General features: G+C 59.2%; 1 protein-coding gene across 1 annotated transcript in view; it reads right to left on the minus strand.

The window, feature by feature from the left end:
• The window catches only part of CCDC30 (coiled-coil domain containing 30), a 42,521-nt gene extending 26,208 nt beyond the window's left edge, over positions 1–16,313 (minus strand). Inside the window, exons 1-5 of the mRNA XM_064171857.1 lie at positions 16,214–16,313; positions 12,903–13,018; positions 7,478–7,585; positions 6,295–6,395; positions 3,416–3,596 (exon numbers count right to left, since the gene is read on the minus strand). Coding sequence (XP_064027927.1) covers positions 3,416–3,596; positions 6,295–6,395; positions 7,478–7,585; positions 12,903–12,995 — 483 coding nt within the window. The 5' untranslated portion in view covers positions 12,996–13,018; positions 16,214–16,313. The remainder of the gene's footprint in view (positions 1–3,415; positions 3,597–6,294; positions 6,396–7,477; positions 7,586–12,902; positions 13,019–16,213) is intronic.
• Between the last annotated feature and the right edge of the window lie 3,511 nt (positions 16,314–19,824).

The following is a 19,824-nucleotide window of genomic DNA, read 5'->3' on the forward strand; positions in this document are numbered from 1 at the left end:
CCACTCACTGCCAGCACTGCCCTCATTTTCCCCTCCAAGCTGCTAACTTTCAGACACTGAAGCTGCACAAATCAGCCTGGTGCCAGCAGCAGAACAATGCTGCCATTGTGCCCTGCTGGCCCCGTTCTGACTCAGTGCTCTCAGCAGCCAAGGCTCTCCCAGGCATGCCAAGAGAAAGGACTCCCAAGTGCTCCTCCCGTGGGGCAGGCTGGCAGGCAGCAGCACACGGCTGGCTCCAGGCTCCAGCACACCTGCCTCTGCCCAGCCCCTCCCTCACCACCTCCAGGGCATCCACAAGCCCCCTGGAGATGCAGGGAGCAGCTCTGCAGCCTCCCTCGGAGCATGGACAGGGTGGAGGAGGCTGAGGAGACTCTCAGGAGGCTCAGTAAGGCCAAGTGCAAGAACCTGCACCCAGGTCAGGACAATCCTCAGTACCAACCCAGGCTGGGGCAGGCTGAGGTTGAGAGCAGCTCTGCAGAGAAGGCCTTGGGGGTGCTGGTGGGGGAGAAGCTGGGCAGGAGCCAGCAGTGGGCACTGGCAGCACAGAAGGCCAAGGGCAGCCTGGGCTGCATGCCAAGCAGGGTGGGCAGAGATGGAGAGAGAGGATCCTGCCCCTCTGCTCTGCTCTGGGAGACCTCTCCTGCAGGGCTGGGGCCAGCTGTGGGACATGGAGCTGCTGGAGTGGGTCCAGAGGAGAGGCCACAAAGATGACCAGAGGGCTGCAGGACCTCTGCTATGGAGACAGGCTGGGAAGGTTGGGGCTGTGCAGCCTGAAGAGGAGACCTCAGAGCTGCATTTCAGTATCTGAAGAGGACCTCCAGGCAGGCTGGGAGGGACTGTTCAGAAGGCCTGTGGGGATAGCAGAGGGCAGTGGTTTGAGACTGGAGCAGGGCACAGTTAGGTTGGACATGAGGAGGAAGCTCTGCACAGTGAGGGTGGGGAGACACTGGAACAGGCTGCCCAGAGGTGTGCTTGAGGCCTCATCCCTGGAGACACTCAAGGTCAGAGTTGCTGTGGCCCTGTGCAGCCTGCTCTAGCTGAGGTGTCCCTGCTGGCTGCAGGGGGTTGGACAAGATGAGCTTTGGGGGTCCCTTCCAACCCAGTGCAGTCTGTGACTCTGGATGCTGGATCTAGCCAAGGCTTAACTCACCTTCTCTTTCCCCCAGCCTGCCCTTGTGCCCCAGGTCTGTCCCTCCTGCAGCTGCAGTGGCTGCCCAGCCCATGCCAGCCCCCACAGCTTCCACCTCCCAGGCTACTCAGTGCCCCAGTGCATCCCCCAGCACTCTGAGGAAAGCAGGGACTTGTCCAAGCTGGGACCACATCTTGTTGGATTTGTGGAGGGTTCCTGCTTCGGTGAGGAAGTGTCTGCTGAACAAAGCCTGCCCAGCCCTGGGGGGCAGCCCTTTGGTCCTTCCCACCACAGAGCCTGCCCTTGGCTCCTCAGCTGCATGCTCAGAAACGTGAGGCCAGCTGGCAGCCTCCAGCACAGCACCTCCAGAGGCCTCCAGGCTGCTCGGAGATGCCTCCCTCTCGGTCAGTGGTCGCTGAGAAGTGATTCACCTTCTCCTCGGAGCGAGCTGCCCCGGAGGTGTGTGGCCAGCTCAGCACTCCCATGGGATGAGCTCTCACTTGGCTGCCATCTCCTAGCCCAGCAGCTGCAGGAACCTCTGAGCACCACTCGACTGCAGACCTGTCTGTGGTGTCCAGGGCAGCCTGGTGATGAGTGCCCCACGCCGGGCCCGGCGCTGCTCAGCAGCTCGGCAGTGACACAGGCAGCAGCCAGGGGCACCCTCGGCAGGTCTGCAGACGACAGCAAGCTGAGTGGTGTGGCTGACACAACAGAGGGACGAGATCCATCCAGAGGCACTTGCACAAACTGGAGAAGTGGAGCCTCAGGAGGGCCAGCAGGGCCAAGGGCAAGGTCCTGCCCCTGAGCTGGGGCAACCTCCAGCAGCAATCCAGGCTGAGGAGGAAGGGCAGGAGAGCAGCCTTGTGGAGAAGCTCTGCTGAGATCTCCCCTGCAGTGCTGGGGCAGCTCTGGAGCCCTCTGCACAGACAGGGACCTGCTGGAGCAGGGCCAGAGGAGGCCACAGCAGTGCTGGCAGGGCTGGGAGGGCTCTGCTGTGAGCCAGGCTGGGAGAGTTGTGCTTGTTCAGCCTGCAGAGGAGAAGGCTCCAGGGAGAGCTCCTGGTGGCCTTGCAGTGCTTGAAGAGGCTGAGCAGAAAGCTGGGGCCAGACTTTTGGGCAGGGTCTGTTGTGCCAGGCCAAGGGGTGATGGTTCTGTGAGATCAACACTGGAGTCCATTGGGAGCAGTGATGCCATCTGGGACAGCCTCAGGGGAGATCTGAGCTTCTGAGCTACCAAAGCTTCACCAGAAATTGCTCCAGAGCAAAAGATGCAACTGGAATTTGAAGCTGCAAGGCCCAGCTGCAGCTCAGCCAGGAAGCAGTCCCCAGCCTCAGCTCTCCTGTGGGTGCAGGAGGCTCAGCTGGGGAGCTCTGCTCACCCAAGCACCAAGGAGGGAGGACAGGAGCTCAGAGGGGCAACGCTGCTGTGACCCTGGGAGGATCTGCACCTCCAAGTCAGTTCCATTTACTCACTGCTGAATTTTTTCCTCTCTTTTCCCCTCTTTTCTGCAGGCAGCAGATTTTGCCAGGGACATATCTGCCACACAAAGCAGAGCAGGCTGCAGGTCAAACACCTTCCCATTTCACCAGCCAATAGGCAGAGAGAAAAGGAGCTAGGCTGAACCAAAGCAGGCAGCTGAAGATGAACCACTGTGTACCCAGGTGGCCAAGAAGGCCACCAGCACCCTGGCCTGAATCAGCAAGAGTGTGACCAGCAGGACCAGGAGTGGGACTGTCCCCCTGTACACAGCAATGGTGAAGCCACACCTCAAATCCTGGGGTCAGTTTGGGGCCCCTCACTCCAAGAAGAACATTGAGAGGCTGGAACAGGTCGAGAGAAGGGCAACAGAGCTGGTGAGGAGCAGCTGAGGGAGCTGGAGGTGTTTGGTCTGGAGAAAAGAAGGCTGAGGAGAGACCTCATTGCTCTCCACAGCTCCCTGAAAGGAGGCTGGAGCCAGGTTGAGGTTGAGTTCTTCTCCCAAGGAACAAGTGACAGGACAAGAGGAAATGGCCTCAAGATGCCCCAGGGTAGGTTTTGGTTGGACATGAGGAGAAACTTCTTCACTGAAAGGGCTGTCAAAGGTGCAGCAAGCTGCCCAGGCTGGTGGCTGAATCCTCAGCCCTGCAGGAGTTTCAGCACTGCAGGTGTGGTGCTGAGGGCCATGGATTATCACCAGCCTCAGCAGAGTCAGAGACTGGTTGGGCTGGATGATGTTGGAGGTCACTTCCAACCAAAGTGATTCCAGCATTCTAAAACTCAACCCCAGCTCTGCTGCTCCTTACTCACCTTGCAGTGAAGTGCCTCCAGCTGCTCCTTCTCCTGCCTGCTGTGGATCTGTGTCCCTCCCAGGGCTGACTCCAGCTCTTCGTTGCACTCCACCGAGTCCTCCTGCTCCTGTTCCAGGTTCTGCAGCCTGTGAGGGGGCTCCCAGCTCCTGCCCTCCCTGGTTCCCAGCACCTCTCGGCACCTACACAGCAAAGAGTGACACCACCGAGGCCAGGAGTGCCACCACCCACCCCCTGCTCAGCACTGGTGAGCAAAAGCCAATGTGATGTCACCAGGGAGCTTCTCTGTCCTCATTTCCAGTCTCACAGCCAGCAGGACCTGTCCCTGCTCCTGTTTAGGTGGTGGTAGGCTCCACACAGATCCTGGTGAGAGAACTGCTCAGGCAGAAGGAGGTGAGCAGCAGAGAGGCACTGGCAAAACCCACTGCTGGAGGTGGGGGAGGAGGATTGGGCATCTGAAGGGAAGAGTCAGAGGGATGGGATCAGGTCCCCCCTTCCTTCTAGAGGAGCCAGAGCAGCCTCCCGAGCAGGCCACAGGGAACAAAGCTCCCAACTCCCCTTAAAGATCCCATATGGAAGTTTGCAAGCCAGGTGCAGCTCTGGACATGAGCCAGCCCCACAGAAAGCTTCCCGAGGGCAAATGAGTTTCAAACCTACCACTTCTGCTGCAGACAGCCACAAGGGCCCAACCCTCTGCTGCCAGGAGAGCAACGAACTGCAGAGAGCTCTCTGTGAGCCCTCTGTGCCAAGGGCTGAGACCCCCTCGGGACTGCACTGCCCCCACACTGCTGTGCTGCAGGCACAGGACAAGGCTAACTCTGTCCCAGGGCATAGGACAAGGTTAACTCTGTCCCAGGGCACAGGACAAGGTTAACTCTGTCCAGGGCACAGGACAAGGTTAACTCTGTCCAGGGCACAGGACAAGGCTAACTCTGTCCCAGGGCACAGGACAAGGTTAACTCTGTCCCAGGGCACAGGACAAGGTTAACTCTGTCCCAGAGCACAGGACAAGGTTAACTCTGTCCCAGAGCACAGGACAAGGTTAACTCTGTCCAGGGCACAGGACAAGGCTAACTCTGTCCCAGGGCACAGGACAAGGTTAACTCTGTCCCAGGGCACAGGACAAGGTTAACTCTGTCCCAGAGCACAGGACAAGGTTAACTCTGTCCCAGAGCACAGGACAAGGTTAACTCTGTCCAGGGCACAGGACAAGGTTCACTCTGTCCAGGGCACAGGACAAGGTTAACTCTGCCCAGGGCACAGGACAAGGTTAACTCTGTCCCAGGGCACAGGACAAGGTTAACTCTGTCCAGGGCACAGGACAAGGTTAATTCTGCCCCGGAGCACAGGACAAGGTTCACTCTGTCCAGGGCACAGGACAAGGTTAATTCTGCCCCGGAGCACAGGACAAGGTTAACTCTGTCCCAGGGCACAGGACAAGGTTAACTCTGTCCCAGGGCACAGGACAAGGTTAACTCTGTCCAGGGCACAGGACAAGGTTAACTCTGTCCAGGGCACAGGACAAGGTTCACTCTGCCCCGGAGCACAGGACAAGGTTAACTCTGTCCCAGAGAGGAACAAGGCTGACTCTGTCCCAGAGCACAGTAACATTAACTCTATCCCAGAGCAGAGGGACAAATTTAAGTCTATCCTAGCCTAAACCAGCAGAGTACCACAGCAGCCTGCAAGACACAGAGGCAGCAGCCAGAGCACCAGCACAGCACCAGCTGAGCACCAGCAGAGCATCAGCAGAGCTCCAGCAGAGCTCCAGCAGAGCATCAGCAGAGCACCAGCTGAGCACCAGCAGAGCTCCAGCTGAGCACCAGCAGAGCACCAGCAGAGCATCAGCAGAGCTCCAGCAGAGCTCCAGCAGAGCATCAGCAGAGCACCAGCTGAGCACCAGCAGAGCATCAGCAGAGCTCCAGCTGAGCACCAGCAGAGCTCCAGCACAGCACCAGCAGAGCACCAGCAGAGCTCCAGCATAGCACCAGCAGAGCACCAGCAGAGTACCAGCAGAGCTCCAGCAGAGCTCCAGCTGAGCACCAGCAGAGCACCAGCTGAGCACCAGCAGAGCTCCAGCAGAGCACCAGCAGAGCTCCAGCAGAGCACCAGCAGAGCTCCAGCAGAGCTCCAGCAGAGCTCCAGCTGAGCACCAGCAGAGCTCCAGCAGAGCACCAGCAGAGCTCCAGCAGAGCACCAGCAGAGCTCCAGCACAGCACCAGCTGAGCACCAGCAGAGCTCCAGCAGAGCACCAGCAGAGCTCCAGCACAGCTCCAGCAGAGCACCAGCAGAGCTCCAGCACAGCTCCAGCAGAGCACCAGCAGAGCTCCAGCACAGCACCAGCTGAGCACCAGCAGAGCTCCAGCAGAGCACCAGCAGAGCTTCAGCAGAGCACCAGCAGAGCACCAGCAGAGCTCCAGCAGAGCACCAGCAGAGCTCCAGCTGAGCACCAGCAGAGCTCCAGCTGAGCACCTGCAGAGCACCAGCACAGCACCAGCACAGCACCTGCAGAGCACCTGCAGAGCTCCAGCTGAGAACCAGCAAAGCACCAGCAGAGCTCCAGCTGAGCAGCAGCACAGCAGCAGCTGAGCACCAGCACAGCATCAGCACAGCAGCAGCACAGCAGCAGAGCTCCAGCTGAGCACCAGCACAGCACCAGCACAGCACCAGCACAGCAGCAGCACAGCAGCAGAGCTCCAGCTGAGCACCAGCACAGCACCAGCACAGCACCAGCACAGCTCCAGCACAGCAGCAGCACAGCTCCAGCACAGCACCAGCACAGCACCAGCACAGCACCAGCACAGCAGCAGCACAGCTCCAGCACAGCAGCAGCTGAGCAGCAGGAATGCAGAGCAGCTGAAGCACTCCTGCACTGCTCACCGTTTATGAAGTCTGTCTCCACCCTGCTGCCTGTCTTCCTGATCCATGCCAGCCTTGCCTGAAACACAGCCTCCTTCAGGCCTCCCTTCATCCTTTGTGCCCTGAGGCAAGAGAAGATGGCAAGTCAGCAGGTACTGAAGGCCAATACCTCAGGCCAGTGTGATCCCAAAGCCTCCCCAGTCTCACACAGAAGCAAGGAGTGGGGAGGCAGGAGCTGCACCAGCTACATCTGCCTGTGTTAGAGACCTCACCAGCCAGAGCAGCAAACCTCCCACCTGCTGCTTTTGCTGGGACAGGAGCCCATAGTTTGGAGTCAGCCAGGGCAGCTGCCCTGAGCTGGGCCACAGGAGGAGCCCAGCCCAGAAGGGTCACACTCACTGTAAAGGGAGCTGTATGAGGATGGGGGTGGGGGAGCTCCTCCTGAGCCCCCTCCTCTGAAGGGTTTCACACCCTCTTGACCTCTCAAACTGAAGGTCTGTGATTCTCTCAGGTGAGCTAAGTTGGACCCCAAAGAAAGGTTGGCACCAAACAAAATGCCAATGTTCAGCCTGTACCTGGGCTAAGCTACAGGAGCTGCTCTGCCCCCCCATGATGCCTCCCAGCAGAGGAGGATCAGAAAAGGGGAGAAGATCTGTGGGTTGGGCTGGAAATGGATTGGATGGGACAGCAAACCTGACACCAAGGCCAGTATAAAGGAGATGCAGTTCTACTCAGCCCAGCAAAGCTACAGCAGAGACACTAAAGGGGAAGGCAGCCCTGGGGAGCAGGAGGAGGAGGAGGAGGAAGAGCTGGGTCAGCAGGAGCCAAAGCAAGAGCAGTAGTAAACACAGGAGGACCAAGCAGGAAGCTCCTCTCTCCTCAGCAGACCTCCCCCTGGATATTGGGTGTGGTGCTCATGGACTGGTCTCCTGTAGCCACCTCTGGGCAGCTGCCCTGGCTGACTCCAAACTGCTGCTGGCCTGCAGCCCCCAAAGCCAGCACATCCCCCAGCCCCTGGGGGCTCTGGTGAGTGAGCATCAGCAGCGGAGCTCACACACCCAGCACAGACCCCACACCTCCACCCCAGAGGATGCACTCATGGGGAACACAGGCACCTGCCCCACCAGCCAGGTGTCTTCAGTCATGGCACAGGGCTGGGGTGCAGAGGGGGCTGGTGGCTCTGTTTGCTCTCTGGAAGGGCTACCTGCAGCGAGGACACAGCAACTTCTTCAGCCTGGGCTGGGGCAGGCAGTGGGAGCCTTCTCCTGCCGCTCCTCTGATACTCAGAGATCTCCTCCTTCAGCTGCTCGACCTCCAGAAGGAAAAACAACTGCTGTGAGTCTCGGGGAACCTCCATCTTCTGCCTCAGAGAACTAAGATTTGAGGCTAATTGGAACACTTTAAGGAGAGGAATTAGATCCTTGGCTGTAAGAAGCAGATAATGGTGAAGTCTCTCCCATGCCTCGGTATGAAAAGCCAAAATGTCAGCAGCTTGTCCCACTCTGGTCTGGGATGCTGCAGCCACTCACCCCCTCCTCAGGCTGCTCTAACCTCTGTACTAATCCTGGCCAGCAGCAGACAGCCTGAGCTCTGCTGCCTGCTTTGTCTGCCTGGGGAAGCAGAGGCAGAAAGAGAGGGCAGCGCTGAGCCCTTCTGGGCAGCTCCATCTGGCCAGGAGGCAGTTTGGATTTCTTTGGTATTTCTTCTTTGGGTATCATTGTACAGAGCTGTAAATCTGCTGAGTGCAGCTGCCTGTGGCTGCTGTGCTGTGAGCAGAGCTGCAGCTTGCTCCCAGCTCTCTGAGCCAGTCGGGGAAGTTTCAACAGCGTCGGGGGAGGAGGTTCCTAACCCAGGGCAGATTCCCTCCGGACTTGCTGCAGGTGACAGGGATGACAAGAAGGCAGTGGCCATGGCAGCTGGGGACAGGGCTTAAGGGCCGTGGTGGTCTTAGGCTGATGGTTGGACTCGATGACCTCAGAGGCCTCTTCCAACCAAAACAACTCTGTGATTCCACGAGGCAGCCCTGAGGGACTGGTTCCATCATGTGGCTGCTCCAGCTGGGTGGCCTCAGCCCATCTGGGGAAGGGAAGAGCAGTGACAGGGCAGCACCCTGCTGCCTTCTTGTTTCCAGCTGTGCCAGTTACTGACCAAGCTCATGTGGTGCTTCCCCTTCACCCAGACAGGCTGAGGGCACCTCACAACCACTGCTGCTGAGGGCACTTTGTAGCCTTTGCTGCTACCAGGCAGACCAGGATGGTGTCACTGCTGGCAGGCTCACCCCACACACTCACTTGCTGCTGGCCACCAGTTGCAGCTGGCAGGGGAACCCCCAGCAAGTGCAGGGTTGGACCCCAGGTCCTCCTGTGTGGGCATCTGCCAAGTCCTGCAGTGCTCACTTCAGAGTCATTGAAGCACTTTGGTTGGAAGAGACCTTTCAGATGATCAAGGTCAACCTTTACCCCAGCACTGCCAGGACACCCCAGAGGATCCTAGAATCCATCAGTCAGGGCTCAAGGATCATCCAGTTCCATCCCCCCTGCCATGGGCAGGGACACCTCACACTAGATCAGGCTGTCCAGAGCCTCACCCAGCCTGGCCTTAAACACCTCTAGGGATGAGGCTTCCACCACCTGCCTGGGCAACCTGTGCCAGGCTCTCACCACCCTCATGCTGAACAACTTCCTAACACCCAGTCTGAATTTGCCCATTTCCAGCTTTGTTCCACCCCCCCAGTCCTGTCACTACCTGGCAGCCTAAAAAGTCCCTCCCCAGCTTTCCTGTAGCCCCCTTCAGACACTGCAAGGCCACAGTAAGGTCTCTTCAGAGCCTTCTCCTCTCCAGACTGAGCAGTCCCAACTCTCTCAGGCTGTGCCCACAGCAGAGCAGCTCCAGCCTCCTGCTCATCCTCCTGGCCCTTCTCTGGCCACCTTCCAGCACCTCCAGACCTTCCCTGCAGCAGGCTCCAGAGCTGGGCACAGAGCTCCAGCTGGGCTCTCACCGGGGGGCAGAGGGGCAGAATCCCCTCCCTGGCCCTGCTGCCCACACTGCTCCTGCTGCAGCCCAGGCTGAGGTTGCTCTCTGGGCTGCCAGTGCCCACTGCTGGCTCCTGTTGAGCTTCTCATCCACCAGCACCCCAAGTCCCTCTCCCCAGGGCTGCTCTCAAGCCAGGCTCTACCCAGCCTATATTGGTGCTTGGGGCTGCCTTGACCCAGATGGCCTTCAGCACCACATCCCCATAGCTTTGAAACCCCTCCAGGGATGGGGACTCCACCACAGCCTGGGCAGCCTGGGACAGGCCTCCACAACCTTCTTGTTCTTTAGGAACAAGTTTTGCACCATGATGGTGTTGGAACACTGCAGCAGGCTGCCCAGGGAGGTGGCTGAGGCTCCATCCCTGAAGATGTGTGAGTGAATCTGTGTGAGGGCTCTAGTGCAGGATGTCCCTGCTGACTGCAGAGGGGTTGGACTGGATGAGCTTTGGAGGTTCCTTCCAGCCCAAACCATTTATAACTCTGCAGACACAGACATAATCCTGTATTCCTCAAGGGTGCCCAGCAGCACACAGGGATCCATCCAAGGAGCTCTTCAGCCTCCATCCACACCCACAGGCACATGCAGAGCCCTCACACAGATTCACTCACACCACAGACCTGGTGGTCCTGCACAGGTAAGGCTCCAGTGGGGCAAAGAGCAGGGATGGGGTCAGTCTCCCTGGGCATCCAGCTAGAGCCAGCTGGCAGCCTGCTCCTCAGCCTGCTCCTCAGCCTGCCCTTCAGCCTGCCCCTCAGCCTGCTCCTCAGCCTGCTCCTCAGCCTGCCCTTCAGCCTGCTCCTCAGCCTGCTCCTCAGCCTGCCCCTCAGCCTGCCCTTCAGCCTGCTCCTCAGCCTGCCCTTCAGCCTGCCCTTCAGCCTGCTCCTCAGCCTGCCCTTCAGCCTGCCCCTCAGCCTGCTCCTCAGCCTGCTCCTCAGCCTGCCCTTCAGCCTGCCCCTCAGCCTGCTCCTCAGCCTGCCCTTCAGCCTGCTCTTCAGCCTGCCCTTCAGCCTGCTCCTCAGCCTGCCCTTCAGCCTGCTCCTCAGCCTGCCCTTCAGCCTGCCCCTCAGCCTGCCCCTCAGCCTGCCCTTCAGCCTGCCCTTCAGCCTGCCCTTCAGCCTGCTCCTCAGCCTGCTCCTCAGCCTGCTCCTCAGCCTGCCCTTCAGCCTGCTCCTCAGCCTGCCCTTCAGCCTGCCCTTCAGCCTGCTCCTCAGCCTGCCCTTCAGCCTGCCCTTCAGCCTGCCCCTCAGCCTGCCCTTCAGCCTGCTCCTCAGCCTGCTCCTCAGCCTGCCCTTCAGCCTGCCCTTCAGCCTGCTCCTCAGCCTGCCCTTCAGCCTGCCCTTCAGCCTGCCCTTCAGCCTGCTCCTCAGCCTGCTCCTCAGCCTGCCCTTCAGCCTGCTCCTCAGCCTGCTCCTCAGCCTGCTCCTCAGCCTGCCCCTCAGCCTGCCCTTCAGCCTGCCCCTCAGCCTGCTCCTCAGCCTGCCCTTCAGCCTGCTCCTCAGCCTGCTCCTCAGCCTGCCCTTCAGCCTGCCCTTCAGCCTGCTCCTCAGCCTGCCCTTCAGCCTGCTCCTCAGCCTGCTGGCTCTAACTCCCAGGCAGAAAGATGATCAGAGGCTGCAGAACCTGCCCTATGGGGACAGGCTGAGAGTTGGAGCTGTTCAGCCTGGAGAAGAGAAGGCTCCAGGGAGACTTCAGAGCATACTTCCAGTGCCTGAAGGGGCTGCAGGAGAGCTGGGGAGGGACTTTTGCCAAAGGCTGGGAGTGCCAGGAGAAGGGACAATGGTTTTGAGCTGGGAGAGTGAGAGTGGAGATGAGGAAGAAATTCTGGAGAGTGAGTGTGAGGAGACTGAGGTTGCCCAGGGAGGTTGTGGATGTGCCCTGCCTGGAGGTGTTGAAGGCCAGGCTGGATGAGGCCCTGAGCAGGCTGTGCTGCTGGGAGGTGTCCCTGCCCATGGCAGTGGGGCTGGGACATTCTCTCAACCTCTGGTACCAGCAAGCAGCAGGCAGCACAGGGATCTGGGGGCCACACGCTGGGGCTGGGTGTGCACAGCTCTCTCCATGCTCTCTGGGGCCTCATCCTCTTCTGCACTGAAGAGAGCAGAGGCTTAGCAGGGCTGCAGGATCAGCAGCTGCTTTAGAATCATATCATAGAATCAACCAGGTTGGAAGAGAGCTCCAAGCTCATCCAGTCCAACCTATCCCCCAGCCCTATCCAGTCAACCAGACCATGGCACTCAGTGCCTCAGCCAGTCCCTTCTTGAAGACCCCCAGGGACGGTGCCTCCCCCACCTCCCTGGGCAGCCCATTCCAATGCCAATCACTCTCTCTGGGAAGAACTTCTTCCTCACATCCAGCCTAGACCTACCCTGGCACAACTTGAGACTGTGTCCCCTTGTTCTATTGCTGGTTACCTGGGAGAAGAGCCCAACCCCACCTGGCTACAATGCCCCTTCAGACAGTTGTAGACAGTAACAAGATCACCCCTGAGCCTCCTCTTCTCCAGGCTAAACAGGCCCAGCTCCCTCAGCCTCTCCTCATAGGATTTGTGCTCCAGGCCCCTCACCAGCTTTGTTGCCCTTCTCTGGACATGTTCCAGCACCTCCTGAGGTGTTTCTCTGCCCATTTCCCAGAGGCTGCCACTCCATGAGCCATGGAACTTCAGAAGGGCAGCTCTGGAAACACTTGCTATGGAAACGAGGAGGAGAGGCAGAGAATCACAGAGCTGTCTGGTTGGGAAAGCCCTCCAAAGGCACCCACTCCAACCAGCAACCCAACACCACCACAGCCACTAGACCATGGCCCCAGGTGCCACGGCCACAGGTTCCTTGAACACCTCCAGGGATGGAGCTGAGGCAGGGCAGGGTTAGAGTGGAGCTGAGCGAGAAGTTCTTCAGCACCAGGGTGGTGAGAGCCTGGCACAGGCTGCCCAGGGAGGCTGTGGATGTCTCCTCCCTGGGGGTGTTCAAGGCCAGGCTGGATGAGGCCTTGAGCAGCTGACTCTAGCTGAGAGGTGTCCCTGGGCATGGCTGCAGGTTGGAGTAGATGAGCTCTGAGCTCCCTTCCAGCCTGAGCCACTCTGGGATTTTTAATGCCCTTACAGAGCTGAATCACACAAACACAGAATTGTTTGGGTTGGAGAAGCCCTCCAAGATCATCCAATCCAGCCCCAGCCCCACCCCACCATGGCCACTAAACCACAGCCCCAGGTGCCATGGCCACACTTCCTGAACACCTCCAGGGATGGAGACTCCACCACCTCCCTGGGCAGCCTGTGCCAGTGCCTGACCTGGCAGTGCCTTGCAGGGAGGAAATTGTTCCTCACATCCAACCTAAGCTTCCCCTGGCACAACTTCAGCTCACAAAGGAACACATCCAGGTGGGCTTGGACTATCTCCAGAGATGGAGACTCCACCACCTCCCCGGGCAGCCTGCTCCAGTGCCTGACCACTCTTGCAGCCAAGAAATTGTTCCTTGTGTCCAACCTAACCCTGCCCTGAGGCAATGCCAGGCAGGGCAGGTGGAGAAGCAGGGCTGAGCTGGGACTGCTGACCCTGCTGGCACTCAGTGGTGCCAGAGCAGAGCAGGAGCTGGGTACTCACCAGATCAAGGAAGGCTTTTCTCTCCAGGTCAAGTGCCTGCACCCGTGCCCGTAGTGCCAGGATCTCCTTGTCCAGCCTGCTGCTGTGCTCCATGGCCTTCTGCAGCTCTGTCCTGCCTGCACACAGCAGCAAAACAGCTCAGCAGCAGCAGCTTGGCCCTCCACCAACCTCAGAGCAGGGCTACAGCACTCCTGTCCCTGTGCATGTGACAGCACAGAGAGCTCCCACACCTCTGGCACATGGAACCATGGCATGGCTCAGGTTGGAAGGGACCCCAAAGCTCAGCCAGTTCCAAACCCCTGCCATAGGCAGGGACACCTCCCACTAGAACAGGTCACTCAAGGCCTCATCCAACCTGGTCCTGAACACCTCCCTGGGAAACCTCTGCCAGTGTCTCACCACCCTCAACCTGTGCCAGTCTCTCACCACCCTCCCTGCAAAGAACTTCTTCCTCACATCCACTTTCCAGCTCCCCTCTGACACTTCCAACCCATTCCTCCTCCTCCTCCTGCCATTCCCAGACCTTCTCAATAGTCCCTCCCCAGCCCTCCTGGAGCCCCCTGCAGATCCTGCAAGGCCACTCCAAGGTCTCCTCCAAGCCTTCTCCTCTCCAGCCTGCACAGCCCCAACTCTCTCAGCCTGTGCTCAGAGCAGAGCTGCTGCAGCCCTCTCAGCATCTTGGTGGCCTCCTCTGGGCTGGCTCCAACACTTTCATGTCCTGCTTGTGCTGGGGGCTCCAGAGCTGCCCCCAGGACTGCAGGTGGGGTCTGAGGAGAGCAGAGCCAAGGAGCAGAATCCCCTCCCTTGCCCTGTGCCCACACTGCTCTGGCTGCAGCCCAGCACAGGGTTGCTCTCTGGGCTGCACTCCCACTGCAGGCTCAGGTTGAGCTTTTCCTCACCCCAGACCCCCAGGGCCTGTTCCTCAGGGCTGCTCTCAGCCATTCCCCACCCAGCCTGGAGCTGTGCTTGGGACTGCACCCACCCAGGTGCAGGACCTTACCCTTGGCCTTGTTGAATGCCATGAGCTTGGCCTGGGCACAGCTCTGCAGCCTGTGCAGGTCCCTCTGGATGGATCCCTGCCCTCTGGCAACTCACCTGTGCCACACAGCTTGGTGCCATCTGCAGACATGCTGAGGCTGCCCTCCATTGCTCTGCCCATGGCACTGACAAAGATGTCCAACAGCTCTGGTGCCAGCACTGACTCCTGAGGGGTCCTCCTCCTCCTCTGCTAGGCAAGGAGCTCAGGCTCCACAGCACTGCAGCCTCAGGACAGCCTCTCCAAAATTATCCCAGAGATTGTCTTTACCTCTGGGTCACAGCAAATGCCTCACCTCAGGTGTTCAGGGACAGCTTGGAGTAAGATTTGAAGAACCCCAACAGGCTCAGGTCTCCCTTTCAGCAGAGAACTGAAGCTTGCTGCAAACACAGCAGCCCTGAACCCAGCACTGCTGAGCCCACAGCTCCAGTCCTGGGGTCAGGTTTGGGCCCTCACTCCAAGAAGGACATTGAGGGGCTGGGGCAGGTCCAGAGAAGGGCAACCAAGCTGGTGAGGGGTCTGGAGATCAGGGCTGGGGAGGAGAAGCTGAGGGAGCTGGAGGGGGACAGTCTGGGGAAGAGGAGGCTGAGGGCAGACCTCATTGCTCTCTGCAGCTCCCTGAAAGGAGGTTGGAGCCAGGTGGGGTTGGATTCTTCTCACAAGTAACAAGATGAGAGGAAATGGCCCCAAGTTGCTCCAGGGGTGGTTTAGGTTGGCCATGAGGAACAATTTGTTTGCTGCAAGAGTGGTCAGGCTCTGGCACAGGCTGCCCAGGGAGGTGGTGGAGTGCCCATCCCTGGAGGTGCTCAGCAGACCTGTGGCCATGGCACCTGGGGACAGGGTTCAGTGGCCATGGTGGGGCTGGGTTGCTGGTTGGACTGGGTGACCTTGGAGGGCTTCTCCATGCCAAACAAGTGTATGACTGCTGTGCCAGCCCTGTGCAGCAGCAATGTCTGTGGAACAGCCAGGGAGCACCATCGACCCTGGGAGGCTGAGTCCATGCCCCCTGCAGCTCACCCCAGCTGTCTCCTGGCTGCAAGGAACAGGAGCAGATGTTCACATCAGGGCTCACTGATGGAAAGGGGTCCCACTGCACACTGGAACTCCCCAAAGCCCCTGGGAGGAGAGCTCCCCTTGCAGGGAAGGTGAACAAACACTGCTCAGCTTAACATCAGGCACAGGAAATCTCAGCTCCAGTTGGAGCTTTCTCAGGCCACAGCAGAGCTGCTTCTGCTTTCTTGGGCAGAACCAGAGAACCACACAAATGTTCTGCTTGGAAGAGAGCTCTGAGGTCATCCAATCCAAGCCCTAACCCAGCAGTGCCAGGGCCAAACCATGGCACTCAGCACCACATCTCCAAGGCTGTGAAACCCCTTCAGGGATGGGGACTGCAGCCCTGCCCTGGGCAGCCTGGGCCAGGCCTTGACAACCCTTAAGGGAAGGAAACTGTTCCTCATGTCCAACCCAAACTATGCTGGGCCCAGCCTGGCAACACTCCCAACCCAAAGCCAGTTTCAAACAAGGATTTTGGTATCAGAGCTCCAGTCTTGTGACCTCAAATACATTCCAGGAGACCTTCAGCCCAAGTGTCCCTCGTGCTGCAGAGCCCTTTGCAACCACCAGCCCTCAGAACACCCTGGACCTTCTCCACCTGCAAAGAGCAGGACTCACCCTGCTCTCTCCACCCACCCACCCCTCCTCCCCAGCACTGGCAGGGCTGAGCTCCACCAGGATAAGGAGGAGGGAGCTGTGCTCTGGTGTTCCAGTCACAGCACACAGCTCTGCAGCACCTTGGGGCTGAGGCAGGGCAGGGTTAGAGCGGAGCTGAGTGAGAAGTTCTTCAGCACCAGGGTGGTGAGAGCCTGGCACCTCCAGGGATGGAGACTCCACCACCTCCCTGGGCAGCCTGTGCCAGTGCCTGACCTGGCAGTGCCTTGCAGGGAAGAAATTGTTTCTCATCTCCAACCTAACCCTCCCTTGGCACAATTTCAGGCCATTTCCTCTTGTTCTATCACCGGAGAGGAGGCAGAGCCCAACCCCCACCTCGCTGTAACCTCCTTTCAGGGAGCTGTAGAGAGCAAGGAAGTCTCCTCTCAGCCTCCTCTTCTCCAGAATGAGAGAAGTTAAATCCAACAAACAAACACAAAACCACCAGGAGACAGCTCAGCACACAATTTAAAGCCTCTAAGCACCAAAGAGCCAGGAACTGGGACCCAGACTACCCAGGAGCCATCTTCTCTGCTCCCCTCAAAGCAAGCAAGCAGCTGCAGCTTACCACTGAGCACAGCTCCACTGCTGTGGGGCAGGTCCACCTCAGGGGCAGGGAGTTCCTTGTAGGTTTGTCTTAGAAAGCCAATTTCTCTGGAGAGCAGTTGGTGCTGGAGCTGGTTGGGAGGAGAAGACATAAGGACACAAGGCACTGGGAAGCCTCTGAGATGCTCTAGAGCTGACTTTGCACAGGAGCATGGACAGGGTAACTGAGCAGACAGACTCCACAAGCACCAAAGCCTTACTCACCCTTTGGAGAGGCTGTCAGATGAGAGTCTGACTCTTGAGGAGCTCCTCAAGCAGAGATCTCCCCAGGCAGGCTGTGATCCACTGGGGCCAGGGGCAGGCTGCAGCCCGTGCAGGATGTGCAGCAGCAGCAGCAGGCTGGCTCCATCCCCAGCAATCGATGCAGGCAGCAGAGTGCTCCCTGCCTGCCTCGCACTGGAAGGTTCTGAACCACCTACAGCTTGGGCTTGGAGGCTGCCCAGGAGGTTTCCCCGGGTCTGAGTGCTGTGCATGAGCTGCCAGGGCAGCATAAGGACCTGTGAGCCTCACAACCCATGCCCAGGTGGTACCAGGCTCCTCAGGCCAAGGCACACAGGGCAGGAATGTCCACTGGATAAGGAAGTGGTTGGATGACTGCATCCAGAGGGTAGTGGTCAACAGCTCAGTGTCCAGACAGAGACAGGTGACAAGTGGTGTCCCTCAGAGCTCTGCACTGGGACCAGAGCTGCTCAGTGTCTTCATCCAGGCTGCAGGCAGCAGCACTGAGGCACCCTCAGCAAGGCTGCAGAGGACACCAAGCTGAGGGGTGTGGTACATGAGCCTGAAGGACTGGAGGGCATCCAGAGGCACCTGGGCAGGCTGCACAAGTGGGTCAAGGAGACTCTCAGGAGGCTCAGTAAGGCCAAGTGCAAGAACCTGCACCTAGGTCAGGACAGTCCTCAGTACCAACCCAGGCTGGGGCAGGCTGAGGTTGAGAGCAGCTCTGCAGAGAAGGCCTTGGGGGTGCTGGTGGGGGAGAAGCTGGGCAGGAGCCAGCAATGGGCACTGGCAGCACAGAAGGCCAAGGGCAGCCTGGGCTGCATGCCAAGCAGGGTGGGCAGAGATGGGGAGAGAGGATCCTGCCCCTCTGCTCTGCTCTGGGAGACCTCTCCTGCAGGGCTGGGGCCAGCTCTGGGGCACTCTACACAAGAGAGACCTGGACCTGATGGAGAGGGTCCAGAGGAGGCCACAAAGCTGATCAGAGGGCTGCAGGACCTCTGCTATGGAGACAGGCTGGGAAGGTTGGGGCTGTGCAGCCTGGAGAAGGGAAGGCTCCAGGGAGACCTCAGAGCTGCATTGCAACATCTGAAGAGGACGTCCAGGCAGGCTGGGGAGGGACTGTTCAGAAGGCCTGTGGGGATAGCAGAGGGCAGTGGTTTGAGACTGGAGCAGGGCACAGTTAGGTTGGACATGAGGAGGAAGCTCTGCACAGGCTGCCCAGAGGTGTGCTTGAGGCCTCATCCCTGGAGACACTCAAGGTCAGAGTTGCTGTGGCCCTGTGCAGCCTGCTCTAGCTGAGGTGTCCCTGCTGGCTGCAGGGGGTTGGACAAGATGAGCTTTGGGGGTCCCTTCCAACCTGCTGCATTCTGTGATTCTGAGGAATGCTCTCTGAGTTCTCAGCTCTTTAGAGCCAAGGTGCAAACCATTCATGATGTGCAGCTTCCTGAGCATCAGCAGAGGCTTGGTGCTGGTTCATGTGGACAGGCTGCAGGGGAGCAGGAATCTTGCTGTGTGGTTCAAAAGAGAGGAACCTGTGACAGTAGAGCTGCAGGGACAGTGGGGAAGGTTGAGGCACTGACAGCTCTGCCTGCTAGGGGACTGGCACCATGCTCCAGGAGCAGCTCAAGCAAGCTCCACATTGCTCCTCACACTGAGCCAGCCCATAGTAGCTACACATACAACACCTTGCCTGGCTCTGCCCTTCCCCCACCCCAGCTGCCACCACACTCTCTCCCTCTTTACCCTGGAGTGCTGATGGGGAAGAGCTGGACATGAGCTGGCACCAAGTGCTGCCAGCCCACCCCTAGCCATGTTCTGGGCTGATCCCCAGCAGCATGGGCAGCAGGAGCAGGGAGGGGATTCTGCCCCTCTGCAGAGAACCCCCTGCAGTGCTGGGGCAGCTCTGGGGTCCTCAGCACAGCACAGACAGGGACCTGTTGGAGCAGGGCCAGAGGAGGCCATGGCAATGCTGGCAGGGCTGGGAGGGCTCTGCTGTGAGGCCAGGCTGGGAGAGTTGGGGGTGTTCAGGCTGGAGAAATAAGCCCCCAGGTCCTTCCCTGCAGGGCTGCTCTCAGTCTCATCACCCCCAACCCGGACTGAGGTTCAGCCTGCAGCAGAGGAGGCTCAGAAGTGACCTCATTGCTGTCTGCAGCTGCCTGCAGGGAGGCTGTAGCCAGGTGGGGTTGGGCTCTGCTGCCAGGCAGCCAGCAACAGAACAAGGGGACACAGCCTCAAGTTGTGCCAGGGTAGGTCTAGGCTGGATGTTAGGAGGAAGTTGTTGTCAGAGAGAGTGACTGGCACTGGAATGGGCTGCCCAGGGAGGTGGTGGAGTAACCGTCCCTGGAGGTGTTGCAGCCAAGCCTGGCTGGGGCACTGAGTGCCATGGTGTGGTTGGTTGGCCAGGGCTGGGTGCTAGGTTGGACTGGCTGAGCTTGGAGCTCTCTGCCAACCTGCTTGATTCTGTGATTCTGTGATTCTAGGATTGTCCTGGGCCAGGTGCAAGACCTTGCAGTTTGCCTTCCAACCCCATGAGGTTCTCCTCAGCCCACGTCTCCAGCCCGTCCAGTGCCCCTGGTCAGCCTCCTGTGGCACTTCCCCACGGAGGGACTGGAGGTGACTGCACACTCCCTGCACTTGGCACCAGCCAGGACGGCTCAGACAAGTGGGTTCTGCTCGAGCAGCCCAGCTGAAAGCTGCATTCAGGGCAGGAGCAGGCAGGAAGCTGCCAGCCCCCAGCCCGCCCGGGAGGCAGCTCCGTGCCAGCTCAGTGGAGAACAAGAAAGGCTGCACGGAGCAGTGCCCAGGCTAAGAGCAGCAATTAACCCATTAACCTGTGGCACTGCTGGGCCTCCCATGGCTTTGTGCAGCGAGTGTGATGCTCCCCCAGACAGTGCAGAGCTTAATCACCACGTTCTAGGTCAGCAGCCTGGGCAGCAATGACATCATCTGGGACAGTCCTCAGCCTGCTCTGGAGACACATCCTGGAACACAGCTCTGCAGTGTGGCCTCCACGGCCCTGCAAGCACAGCACACAAGGTGCCAGGCCAAGGGCTGCTGGGAAGCTGGGTCAGAAACAAGCAGCATGAAATTTATGATGTGATTTGATCACAGCAGAATTAATTAATCAAAGATTTAACAATGATCTGGGTGAGGGCATTGAGGCCTCCTCAGTGAGTCTGCAGATGGCACCAAGCTGGGTGGCTGTGCCCATCTGCCAGGGGCTAGGGAAGCTGTGCAGTGGGGTCTGGACAGGGCAGAGCCATGGGCCAAGGCTCATTGGGTGAGGCTCAGCAAGGCCAAGGGCCAGGTCCTGCCCCTGGGTCACAGCAACCCCATGGGGAGCTCCAGACCTGG

This window comes from Pogoniulus pusillus, chromosome 36, assembly GCF_015220805.1.
Source record: "Pogoniulus pusillus isolate bPogPus1 chromosome 36, bPogPus1.pri, whole genome shotgun sequence".
NCBI lineage: Eukaryota > Metazoa > Chordata > Aves > Piciformes > Lybiidae > Pogoniulus > Pogoniulus pusillus.